General features: G+C 48.5%; 3 protein-coding genes across 3 annotated transcripts; 1 reads left to right on the top strand and 2 right to left on the bottom strand.

Annotated features, from left to right (window-relative positions):
* Positions 1–435: 435 nt before the first annotated feature.
* MYCFIDRAFT_98924 (uncharacterized protein) lies at positions 436–1,446 on the top strand (the record flags this gene model as incomplete). Its single annotated transcript, XM_007933849.1, has 2 exons — positions 436–1,024; positions 1,079–1,446. Coding segments are annotated over 2 exons (957 nt in total), but the record flags the coding sequence as incomplete, so codon positions are not given.
* Positions 1,447–9,674: 8,228 nt separating this feature from the next.
* On the bottom strand, positions 9,675–10,334 carry MYCFIDRAFT_205448 (uncharacterized protein). Its single transcript, XM_007933850.1, has 2 exons — positions 9,914–10,334; positions 9,675–9,830 (listed from the first exon to the last, which is right to left on the bottom strand). Exon 1 carries the CDS (start codon positions 10,272–10,274, stop codon positions 10,050–10,052), a length of 225 nt encoding a protein of 74 aa, XP_007932041.1. The 5' UTR covers positions 10,275–10,334; the 3' UTR covers positions 9,675–9,830; positions 9,914–10,049.
* Positions 10,335–10,689: 355 nt separating this feature from the next.
* PRP4 (serine/threonine protein kinase) lies at positions 10,690–12,839 on the bottom strand. The gene has a single exon (XM_007933851.1). It carries the CDS (start codon positions 12,498–12,500, stop codon positions 11,082–11,084), a length of 1,419 nt encoding a protein of 472 aa, XP_007932042.1. The 5' UTR covers positions 12,501–12,839; the 3' UTR covers positions 10,690–11,081.
* Positions 12,840–13,252: the final 413 nt, after the last annotated feature.

Raw genomic sequence — 13,252 nt, forward strand, 5'->3', positions numbered from 1 at the left:
TAAACTGGCTATTATGCACCTGGTCCTCTACATATTATTATTATCCACCCCATCACCTCTCGTCATCCTCCCCAATATCAGAACCTTGTTCCGTCTTGACGGGGATACGCAGCCTTTATCACTTCGACTATCGCCCCGCCATTGCCTCGCTACATCAGCCCGACCAGGCGGCCTCTCGACTTCGACAACCATTGACGCTGCTTGATCGCCTCACCTCCCCGCTGCGACTTTCTCTTGCCAACAGCACGACCTTCCTTTGACACTGTTCCGTTTCTTGTCGACCCGTGCACTTCTTGACGACCGACCTTCTGCTGTTGCTGCTCGCTCCCCTACGAATCTACCATTGGATCTGTTTCTTTCGTGCCATCTTCATGAGTCTTTGCAGCTTCTAAACCACCCCGGATCCTGTTGGACGGAGCCTTTTGCTGCTCGACCATGCTTCCCACTCCTCCCCCTTCACCGACATCATCTGCACTCTGCGGCCCAGAGGACAGGATTGGCCAGGTGCTCGCTGGTAGCGTCCAATTGACCGGAATTCTTGGTGTCGGAGCCTACGGCACTGTTTACAAGGCGCGAGACGTTGTGACTGATGTTCAGTACGCCGTCAAGGCCTTGAACAAGCTTGGCCTCGATCCGAGACAGCGAAAATTCCAGGACCGTGAGATCCAGCTGCACTATGCCGCGAGCCAGCACCCCAATGTCGTTTCCTTGGTGAAGATCCTGGACGCTGTCGATTGCACCTACGTTGTGATTGAGTACTGTCCAGAAGGCGACCTCTTCTCCAAGATCACCGAGGAAGGCCACTACATTGGAGACGACTTCAAGGCCAAGCAGGTGTTCTTACAGATTCTTGCCGCAGTTGAGCATTGCCATGCCAGAGGAATCTACCACAGGGACCTGAAGCCTGAGAACGTCCTGGTTGCTGACAATGGATGGACCGCCAAGCTCGCGGACTTTGGACTTGCCACCCAGGATCGTATTACATCGGACTTTGGATGTGGATCGACGTTCTACATGTCACCAGGTACGTTGCATCATTCATCACTCGATGAAAACGTTCACTGACGCACGCAACTAGAGTGCCACCAGTCCAGCCCCAAGCCATACGCATGCTATGCATCTGCACCCAACGACATCTGGTCTCTCGGTGTCATTCTGGTCAACCTGACCTGTGGCCGCAATCCGTGGAAGAGGGCCTCCATGGACGATTCTACATTCCGCGCTTTCATGAGGGACCGGAACTTCTTGCAGACTATTCTTCCCATCTCAGATGACCTCAACTGCATCTTGCAGCGAGTGTTCGAGATCAACCCACAGCGAAGGATTACCATGGGAGAACTGCGAGAATCAATCATGCGCTGCCCACGTCTGACAACCCAAGGATCTTCCAATCCATCTTCGGCACCGGCGACTCCTCCCTACAGCCCAGTCGAGAAGCCAATGGACTCGCCTTTGGCTGTCGTGAATGGAGCTTTCCAACCAGTGCCAAGCTTGGATCTCCCGGCCCAGCAATATCCATCGCCTACACCCAGTCCAGATTTCTCACAACAGCCCATGCTGTTCACACCTCCCGCCTCTGGACACTGTACACCTCAACCAACCCTTTATACGTCACCACCCAAGTCAGTGGCACCTCCCGTCTTCTCTGGCCAGTTCTTTGGAAACTTCCCAGACTTCCGACGATGTGGCCAGCAAATGTTCGCCAACTTCGCGATCCCCAGCCATGCCTGGGGCGCTACCTTTTAAATGGACGGACCACCGGCTTCGATCTGCTACTACCTTTAATGCTGCTTTCTTCCATTCGGATGTTTATATTGGCCGAACCACTTCCACGCACGGCGTTGATGACGACATGAATACCAGGAATCGAGCGATTTTGAAAGCTTTGCTGTCTGTTGCGCCTGCGGTAAAAGGAACTTGTAAAGATACCCCAAGCTGTTTTTTTGCTTACGTCTTGTTTGCTTCGAGCGATATACTTGGGAGGAAGAATTTTGTTTGAAGAATTTTGTTTCATTGGAGTTTTGCTCAAGAGGAAAATGGAATGTGAGCCACAGTCAGGCCCACTGGCTCTGGAGAGCTTGATAGAGATGGAAGGAAAGCCAGGCATTCACCGGCGCATGGAATGATGACTACGAGTCTAGATGATGAAAAATTGTACTACGAAACACCAACTCAAGAGTGGTCACCATGTTCCCTCCAAATGGATTGGCGAAATCTACCGATATATGCTGTACAGTAATACTCTCGCCGTCACCGGCACGAAGCTTTTTTTTTTCAAAAATTCAAAGCCTCATAAATCTTTGACTTTCAATCATTTCCTATGATTTATCGTTCACCGGAGCCCAAAGCAAGGATTTAGACATTTTTGAATCTCTTAAAATTGCCAACACCTTCGCAAACCTCAGGGCTTCTTTCGATCATCAACCGAAGCTTTTTTTTGTTCCCCTCCTAAATAAATCTCCTTGATTCTTGCATTTGACGTGCCCGGGATGTCAACAACCCAGTGGTGTGGGTGCTATTTTCAGTACGAAACCCCAGAGGAATGGATGGTCGACTCTCACTACAACACAAGGCATGAAGTCAGGCAGGCAGGCGAAATGTGATCGACGTTTAATTCCGATCTTGTGGTTTCGCCTGCCGTATTGTATGTACATCCCTTTGTAGTTGGCAAATTTCGTCCCCAATTTAAAGGTTTCGGGTGGCTTAGGGGTGCGGCAAGCTAGTGCACAGACCTTCCGCTTCTTGGCTATCAGATAGACCCCTTTATATGCTATTCTAGCACGTAAATCTATGCTCTTTTATGTAAATAATGTCGTTGTATACTGCTTTCTATCGAGTGTCGAATAAGTCGTTACCTAATAAAGGGCTCGAGTCGGAGGAAGAGGAAGGGGCCGAATTCGAGGTATATAACCCTCGGGTGCCGGCGGAGGAGACCGATTCGTACGAGGATAGAATTAGAGAGGAAAAGGTCGAGTTTACTATAGTAGAAGGGCTAGATCTGCCTCGGTCGTAGAACTTCAATCCTCTATAGGCACTACCGAGTATAGAACGTTAGTTTTATATCCCCGACGTTAATAGGGACTGCTTACACGATATAGAACTGCCTTCTAATTGTAGCTACGCTTCTGCTAACAAATCTATATACGAAGACTATACCGCTAGTCGAACCGAGTTTAGCAAGGCCTAGAACCTCCTATAGAGGGTCTAGGAGCTGTTTTAGACCGCGGAGGTAAAGGAAATGGTTACTAGCTTCACTAATTAGTATATCGACTAGCAAAGAGACAACGGCCTTACTAAGAAGGTAAAACGATAGGCGGCTAATTATAAGGCTATTAAGACAGCGGAAATCGATATCTAGCTTAGATTGGTGTATTACATCGGCGTAGTTAGTTAGAATACGCCTAGTAACTGCTAGGCGGACGATATAATAATGCCGTACTACCGTGCTATACGGTTTATAAAGAAGCGTCGCTTCTTATAGGTAAAGAAGTTTATTAAGCTATCGAATGTAGTAAAGGACTAGGTGCTAGCGACGAAGCATTAGTATATGAAACTAGAGCCGATTAGCAGTCGCATTAAGGCCGCCTTTAAGAGACACTGCTTACCTCGAAGCTAGGTATCGATTAACGAGATTATTGTCCGCTTTACTAGCCGTAGTAGACACGTTAAGGTTATTAGAAACAAGCCTTATCCGGAGGGCTACGAGCTTCTCGCTCTTTGCGATGCTAGCTATATATACGATTACATATTTAACTCGCTTATTTCTAGCTTCGAGAATAACCGTCCGCTAAATAACGAGGAGGTAGCGCGAGTGCTAGAAGGTTGTTAGAATAAGGAAGAAGTTGCTATTACGAAGGGCTATATTAAACGGCTCTCGGCAACGGCACGTGCTATACTCCGCCTAGCCCTTAGCTTGCTAGCAGGTAGGCAACACTGTATCTATATAGACAATAGGTTTACTAACGTACTATTATTATCGTATATGCGCTTTGCTAGGGTTGCTAGATATAGTACCTATAAGTCTAGTAGTGCAGATTATCTATAGGTGTTAAGGGCGGCAATAGTTAGTAGTAGGAAGAAGACTCGCCTCCTACTAGGCACTTTAGCGGGTATAGTAACGGCCTTAGGCAACGGTGCCGTTCTATCTCTTTTATAGCAAGACTCTAACCTAGTTTGCCTAGAAACGATAGTATATATAGGCTACGAGATAGACGAAATAAAGCGCCGAGCGCTAGTTATTAGGGGAAACACTAACAAATAGAAAAAGGACTTTGTATTAGCTATCTACGATCCCGTACTACAGGCACCCGATAGGAAGAGGGTTATTAGCTAGCCTCGAGTCGCTATCGATTACAACCTCTATATAGGCGGTATAGATATTTACGACTAATTGCGCTCCTACTATCCGACTTAGCTTATTAGTTATCGCAACTAGATGCCGCTATTCTTCTAGCTATTAGATACGATATGTATTAACGCCTATCTCCTTACTAAGCATAAATACGGTAACCCTCGCTAGTACGACTAGACAACTAAGTCCTCGCACTATAATACGCATAGACTCTTCCGCTATCGACTAGCTTAGAACCTTATCCTTTCCGGCGTACGAGAACTTTACGGACCGTACGAGACTAATATTAGGATAATAGAAGAGATAGCTGCAAAGATTAATATACTACGGCGGCGGCGGGTACGAGATAAGGACAGCAAGCGCGGTAAATATATCAAACAAGGCAAGACTAAGTTGCCTGTTTAGCTCTGCTTCTTAGAAGAATATAAGCCTATTAAGGTAGAGCTAAAGCACTGTCAATTCTGTATATTTAAAGAGCGGTGTTAGCAATAGCAAGTAGATAAGTATAAGACAAGGTAGCGCTACAACGACTATAGCTAGTACCTCTATATTAAGTGCTATAACGACTTCTATAACCTTATACCTAGCTACTGCGACTAGACCTTGCCTCGCTATAGTCGATCCGCCGTATTTTCGAAGGCCGCTTAACTATAGCAGCCGGTAGACGACGACGCGCCTACTAAGCCTAACGTTAACTAAACTCGTCGAGTCGCCGCTCTAATAAATACACCTTGCTAACAAGCCGATAGATTAACTACTCGAGCCTTAGATAGCGGTCTTTAATAGAAGGAAGGTCGTCTGTTTCTAGGTCTAGGTTTGCGGGTGTAACCGGCTTACTAAGCCGCCTTAATATCGTTCTAGTGTCCTCTTCTTTAGGCTCCTTTGCTAATAATTTTGGTATAGTTAGTAGCGTACTAGAGAGGGTCGAAATCTGACTTAGGTGCGGCGATAAGACAGGCTTATTATCCGAATATTAGCTCTATAGCAATAGCATTAGAATTGGCCTTCTATACGGCTTAAACTACTTACTTCCGCTACCTCTAACCGCTCTATTATAGCTTGTATTTACTACTAGGTCTATTACATGCTAATAGCATAAGATTGCTAATGTTTAGAAAACCCTAGCATATGCTAGGCTAGAAGGGGTTTAGTTATTCACTTAACGGAAGGTCCGGAAGACTAATATTAGCCTTCGGTGGCTAGCTAGGGTTGAAAATACACTTTAGACAATAAAGGGATACTTATAAAAAGGCGAGGCGAGCGAGCTGTCTAACTCTAACGCACTCTTGCTCCCGTCCCGTCCGTCCTAAATCCTATTACAAAGGCAGCTAACCGCACGCACTTCGTATAGAATCTCGAATTTGTAAGAGCCTGTTAGTATTAGGCATCCGTTGTAGTGCAAATACAATCTTAATCGCCTAAGCTTTATAGTAAGAATTATTCTTAAATTTTGTATACGTTATTACTTACTTTTGTTTCTTATAAGTAAGTCCCCTAGAATTGCATTTAGTACTTATAGTCTACAGTTTTAAGCACATATTTATTACTAGAGAGATATATATATACTAATTTAAAGCTAAAACATTAAGAATTATATCTAATACTATAATTAGGCTCTAGTAGGCATTATCTAGTATACTAAGTACTACGTTAGATAATATAATAAATAGCTAGAGTAAGGATCTTATAGTATAAATACTAGCGATTTTCTAGCTAGAGTTAGCTATTTAGTATATTTAGGTTAGTATATTTTCTAAGTAATATATATCCGATATCCTACTTTAGTTATCTAGCTATATACTAATAATATTCTTAGCAAGCAAATACGCGCCAAGTGTTATAGATCGCACGATTAGGGACCCCGACGTGTGCCCTATAGCGGGGATCACAGATCAGTGCGAAGCTGTGTGCAGCACGTGGAAAACTTCACTGCCGGTGTCTTGGACATTCGTGTTCCGTGCGTGTTCCTATTCGCCGCCGCTGGCCTTCGATATGCGCTGCGCTGTGTCGTGAGGTTGGGCGCCGTAGAATACCGTGGTGCTTGTGCTTGGCTTGGTCCTGCAAAGCGAGGATCATGCACGCACGAGGACTATTCTAGACGGAGCTGCGACAGTCCCGCCCAGCCCAGCCCACGGCGAAAATACGGCGGCTTCTGATAAGGCGAAGCGAATGATCAACCTGGTGTACTGTACTATACGGTACGTATTGTAGAAGGATGTGCGATGTGCATGCATCCATCCCCAGTGCTACACGCACGACCAGAATCCCAACTCCAACAAGTTACAGATCAGTCCTCCGTACCTATGCTGATCGCCTGAGGCATGCATCCGGCATTCCGGACGAGGTTTGACATCCTGCTTCCACCTTCAGCGGCCACAGCGTCTGCCTCAGACGATCAAAAACTTCCGATCCTGGTGACACCGCGGCCAGGCAGAACGGAGAAGTCCATGCATGCGTTCTGTGCAACCGCGCGCAAGGCATGTCCAAAAGGCCCTTTTCCAGTGGCGACCTGCTGCCATTCCTACTAGTCGCACACCCTCCTGACATTCCCGCCGCGCACTGCAGCACAACTGTCGACGTCAAGCGGCAGCTATGTGTCCCGCCGGGCCAGGCCAGGCCAGGCCAGAGGTCCTCTTGGATGTCAGGAAATTTAGCGTACCACTGTTTCGATCAGTGGTTACCTTCCGGAGGGCGTTATCTACTGATTCAGTAGTGTTGGTCTAGCATTTGACGGTACTTATCCTCTTCTGGTACCGTAATAACCTTCTCGGTTATACTGCTAGTTCTAACCGCACCTCTAGCACCTCCGCGGCTCTTTATAAGTGCATTCTTGTTATATAAACTAGGCTCTTTCTAATAGCTACAATAGCATCTTATAGCTCTTATCCTTATCGTTATAATGTCTAAACTAGTGCCGCCGCCGCCGTCGTCGTTCTTTAGGCCGGATCGCATTCTATACAATATTATCGATATTCGAGAGTAGCTATTTAATATACCTAAATACGGATTAACGTACGATCCGGACCGGTTCGAGGTATTAAAGGGGTATATAAGTAATATATAGGAGGAGGCAAGGTCGCCGAGAACAAAGGACGGTTTAAAGTAGCGAAGCTACTAGTATTGTCGTTATAGGCGCGATTAGTAGCGGAAGAGGGTAGTAGTAGATAGTATTCGTAAGGCTAAATACAATAAAGAGCCTTATAATGCGGCAGTAGTCGTAATATCGCATTATCGTAATAGGTAGTCTAAACTATACGAAATTAGTATCCGCCGCCTTCGAGCTAATAGTAACCGCTAGTTAACCGCTAGTAAGCTAGCAACTACTCGTAGACTACGTACTAGATAATAACGAGGTCGACGAGATAGTAATTAGCGTAGATAGGCCTTCCGCTATAGTCGTAGAAAGCGGTAATTATATAGCAATTCTATAGCAACAACTCTTAGTCTATATAATAGTCTCTTTTACTGCAAAATTGCTACTTCTATAATAGTTAAATAGCCGCTTCTACGATAGTTAGCAATAGTTAACCGATAGGCTCGAGAGAGGCGCCCTTCTTAACCTAATTCGTTACTACCGCCGAGTAGTTTTCAACGCCACAAAACAGGAGGATTGCGGGAGCTTATTGCTAGTAATTACTAGCGGAACGGCTGTTCCACTCCTCTGGTTAAGCTTTCACTAAAACTCCTGACATCCAAGACAAACCTAGGCCAGGCCAGCAGAGCTCTCCCCCGACCAGCCACCCAGCAGAGGTACTACTGTCCTGTCCAGCGGGACCACACGAGAAGCCAATCCTGCCAAACGTGTCAATGACTTTGCATGTACATCACTAGGCCAAGCCCGCAGCGTAAGGCCGGCCGCAAAGTGTGACAACCAGCGTTTGAAGAGCATCCTCAGGCTCTCACGGCAGGCAGTTCGTCCAACACAAGCCGCCAGGAAGCTTGGAATCTTGGATCCACATCCATGGCGAACGAGAGAACGATGCTCGTGAATGCTGCCTACTCGTACAGTCGGAGTCGAAGCAGCAACGCGGCAGCCCGGCTTGTGACATCCATTTGGAGTGGCAACCTCGATCGTACCGCTGGTACTACGGGAGAAATGTCGCAAGCTGCACACTGCCGACCTGTCTATCAACGCCTACATATCTTGCGGCATGTACCCCTGCACCTAACGATCTGGGCCCCTTCTGCAGTGAAAGCTGTGAGCGACCAAGGGGTCCGGTATGGGTACTCTCAACGACCACCAAGACACAGACACTCAGATCTCCCTATCCCGAAATAGGTCCTCTGGCAGAAGTGAGCACTGCTGTTGTACCAATCAAGACCCTGGAACTGTGCCCTTAGACTCTTGTCCTACATCGATTATAGGTAAGACGGCCAAGATAGCAACCACAACTGCCGGGACCCTCGAAGGACGTCAGGATCACCAACGATATGTCTCCCAAGGACTCATCAGACTTCCGCCATCAGCATCACCATTGCAACCAGAATGCATATAATCCCTACCTTCGGAGTTGCCAGAGCCTTCCATCAGCTACGCTCAGTAAAAGAGCGTCACATCTCCCGCAGCAATGATGCACTGCACTCCTAGCGCGCTCACCAACGCACATATGGGGCGTAACAGAATATGACCGAGAATGCAATAGCAGCCACTCAAGACCCTGCCTCTGTCCTGTAGACGCATCGGCTTGACCAACGTTCTCGCCCTTCCTCCGCGGCACTCGTGACACGTCAAGCATCGGAATACAGTACATACTCCCATCCATCCACCTGCAAGCCTCACACCTGAATCCACGTCTCGTGATGACGAAAATTTAAGCGCGACTACTGCAAGGCCAAGACTAGTAGAGCTTAGTCTTGCATACTGCTTACTACAGCATATGCGTCTCGACGGCTGGGCTGGTTCGATTTCAAGCCAATGAAGAACATGTGGCAGCCAGAAAGACAAGCACACCTCAGTACCATGGAACTCGCTCTCTGTCTCAGATGTGAACTACTGTGTCGCGATCTTTTCTCCGATGGTCCCGTTCACCGCTTGTCACGGGATGGGATGGGATGCGTCCACACTTCATTAGGACCCCGATCATGTACAGTATAGACTTCTCACGCCATTCGATTAGCACTGCGTTCTCCGAGAACGCATCGAAATCGCTACTTCAGAGTAAAATCCCGTCGATGGTCTTGTTTTTGAAGACGACGATACATACAATATGGCTACTGTGCGAAGAACGAGTCAGTTCGTAGAAGGTTAGCAATACGTTCTTTGAACCACAGTAGGAGTGAATGCTATGCTGTGGTAAGTATTCGACGGCTTTGAGATTGTGTTTATCATTGTTGAATATCCCTGTTGTTCAACTCTCAATAGAACTACAGCAGTCGGGAAATATAACTATTTCTCGCAAGAAACCACTCTTGCGCTGAGCGTCTTGAATATATCATCACTTTTCTTAAGACATCCAAATCCGATGCTTCAGATCATCTCCTTTTTGTCCTAGCTATCAATCAGACCAATCCTCTCTCCTTGTAGGGCATATGACTACCGCAGATAGTGCAACGTTTGCTTACCCATCAGGCTCGCCTTTTCCCAGGCGACAATGTGAAATGACACAATGCCTGCCTCCATGATTAGGGAAAATTTTCTCCAACACGCCGACGATGAGGTGCTATCTACCGATCACCTCGTATAGGATAAAAACATTTCTCAAACATCCGAACAACGATTTCTTTTGTAGACTCGCCCCCAATGCTTTTGGAAAATTTCTAGTATTGGTTCTTGGAGGCGGGACTGGAGCAAGCAAAGATTAACGGGAGACCTGTCTAAGCCAGAAGCAAGAGGTATCGAAAAGGCGTTGTTCCCTGTCCTCTGGTACTCGACCATGTTCATTCGTCGCGACGCATTATTGCGGCCAGCAGGTGCAGTTATCATTCAAAAAAAACGAGAGTGACGAGAAAGCCTTAGGTCAACAACATCAGGCTCGCGCGCGCTCTTCATGACATTCGAAATACCATCAACTATGAATAATATGGGTGGATACAAGACCTCAAAGGGAAGAAAGCTGGCTGATAACAAGAAACACGGCACCATTCAACCATTCATTTCCATAATGCAAGCTTTGCTTCGTCTCTCACCCACTTCGCTTTCGCAGTCGTCAACATGCAATCACAGGCGCTCGATTCGGAACTATGCACACGCCACTGCTGTCCCTGCATCTCCGTCATCCCCATCACATCACAATCCCATCACTCGTGCACTACTGCTGACGGAAGTGATCACACAACTCAAACAAGGAAGACGGAAATGGAGGGAGCAGTCCACTATCAGCAGATGCTTCATGTGTGATTGCCACCCTGTTGCATGCTTACTGTGGTAAGACCGTATGTGGCCGCAAGGCTATGCCTACTCCTGTATCCGCTGCTCTGCCGATGCATTCGTACGACTTTGTTCCCGTACCGCATGTCTCTATCCTCCACCCATGCTCCTTCTACTCTCAAATCGGTTGCTTTCCCTCTCGAACATGTCCAAAAGACGTCATAACACAAGCGTCGGATGATTGCGAAGTCGTCTACGCGGAGACCACAAAAGCATGCTGTGGTCGTGTTTTCATGTACGATGTCCATGCTAGCTTGCTAGGTTCATATTTATGACGCATGGGGTATTTTCCTTTCCCTCAACGGGTAAACAGCCAAGAGATGACTCGGGCTGCTCTTTGGGTTTCCTGCGAGCGTGCGGAGTCTAGCCGGAACGCTGCACGACAGCAGGGCGGAAGATCTTGGTCGCAGCGGGCGGTGCTGTCTTCGGCTTGCCATTGCCAAGCGTGTCGCGCTTTGTGTCGCTCACGAATGGATGCCGCAGCGCATCTTTCGGCTTAATTCTCTTCTCTGGGTCGAGTTGCAAGCACTTGTCGAGGAGGTCGACGAATGCAGTGTGTAGCTTCAATTGCGTAGCATCCATCTTCTTCGCATTGGCACTAAGCCTCGACTTCAGGTCTCTGCCGTGCACGCCCTGCGAGAAGTGCATCGGGCGCTGAACAAGGTTGCCTGTCATCTTGTCTCGCTCCAGGGCGTGGAAAGTGAATGCCTCATCGAAATACTTGTCCGCAAGCTGGGAACGCTTGATCAGGCGGTTCGGTAGCTTACCACGGCACTCTTGAATGACGCGAAGCATATTGTTGTTGTCCGAGCCATTGAACAGGATGCGACCAGTATACAATTCGTACAGTGTACAGCCAATTGACCACATGTCGATGCCATAGTCGAACTCCATGCCCAGAATAACCTCTGGAGCACGATAGAAGCGTGAGACCAAGTATGGAGTGAGCTCGGCATCTTGCTGGAGTGTGGCGGTACCAAAGTCACAAATCTTGATGTATTTGTTGTCGGCGCTTACCAGGATGTTGTCTGGCTTCAGATCGGCGTGAAGGACTTCCTGGGTCTTCATGTGAAGCAGAGCGAGCAGCATCTGCCGTGTGTAGATCTGGATGGCTTCCGGGTTGATGCCGACGTCCCGACCAAACTTCTTCAACGTCTCTCGCAAGTCCATCTCCAGGCCCTCAAATACCAGACAGAGATGACCTTTGTGCATGAAGTCGCGCAGGAGGCGGATGATGTACTTCTTGTCCTCCGGATCGGCTTCGTTGAGACGGTTCAGGAACTGCATTTCCCTCTGACCAGCTTTGAACATTGTCTCGTTTCGGCAAGCTATCTTGATGGCAACCATAGCGTTGGTTTGGGTGTCACGCGCTCTCACCACGGTGGCGAAAGTACCCTTACCGATCTGCTTCTCCACAGCATACCGACCATCCAGGAGCTCACCATTGATGATGCGATAGTGACCATCGGGATAGTCCCAATTGTCCAAGAGGCTTTCATCGAGGGCACGAGCTTGCTTAGTGGCATCTACCTTGATAGGTGCATCATTTGCTGCAAACATATCATCGTCGTCATCGGCAAACATATCGAAGTCGTCCTTGGGCTTCTTCGGCGCCGGTGCAGGTGCTGGCTGTGCAGGTTCTGCATTGGCGTGGGCTGTTGGGTCCTGCAAGTCCTGCCGTTTGTGACCTGGCCTGTCCTCATGCATGTCCTGGTTTGGATCGTAGTCGGCGGCAGACTGACCTTGGTCTTCAGCATTAGCGGTCATCTGGATGGGATTCATGAGGTCTTCATCGTTGATGGACGCCGGCGAGCCAGGAGTTGAAACATCTCGAGGTGTTCTCGGCGAGTTCAAAGACGACGGGGGCGACTGGGCTTCTGAGCCGTGGCCACTGCTTTCGTGGTATGGTGTGGTGGAAGTAGAGGGCAAATTCGACTCCAGCGTGGCTCGCAACAGTGAATCATTCGTTGACGCTGCGGCATGCTTCTTTCGAATGGCCTCGCGCTTCTTGCGGCGCTGCTCGATCAGCTCGGCTTCAGAGAGCTGTGGTTGAGGCTGAGGCTCTGGAGCATCTGCATCTGCCACGGGCTCGCTGCGAGTAGTATCAGTGAGTGGTCTTGACGATGCATCGTTCCGGGCGTCGTTTTCGTCAGACTGCACCGTCGGTTGTCGGGATGGCTGCTCTGGTTGAGAATTGTCTTTCTTAGTACCACGGACATCATTTGCAGAAGGTGTACTTGCACGTCTTGAATTGCCAGGGTCGGAAGGCGCGTCGGCTTGGCCGGATGGTCCGCGTCTGCTTGATGGGCGTTCGTGGCCGGATGCGGATGCGGGTGCGCCTGGAGCTCGGTATGGCGATCGGCTTCTGTCGCGGTCATGACGGCCGTGTGGCTCGCGGGTGTTGCGATTCCGGGCATGCTTGACGTTGGCGTATCCAACACCAGCGCCGCTTCCACTTGCGCTTCCATTTGCATCTCGATAGCTGCCTCGCTGTACCAGGCGGTCCTCGTAGACCTTGTGTCGGCGCGTGTCTG

The sequence above is a fragment of the Pseudocercospora fijiensis genome (genome assembly GCF_000340215.1).
Source record: "Pseudocercospora fijiensis CIRAD86 unplaced genomic scaffold MYCFIscaffold_12, whole genome shotgun sequence".
NCBI lineage: Eukaryota > Fungi > Ascomycota > Dothideomycetes > Mycosphaerellales > Mycosphaerellaceae > Pseudocercospora > Pseudocercospora fijiensis.

Bases quoted from the DNA above. Each gene is read 5' to 3' on its own strand.
- MYCFIDRAFT_205448 (XM_007933850.1), bottom strand. From the start codon at position 10,274: ATGATAACTGCACCTGCTGGCCGCAATAATGCGTCGCGACGAATGAAC.
- PRP4 (XM_007933851.1), bottom strand. From the start codon at position 12,500: ATGAATCCCATCCAGATGACCGCTAATGCTGAAGACCAAGGTCAGTCT.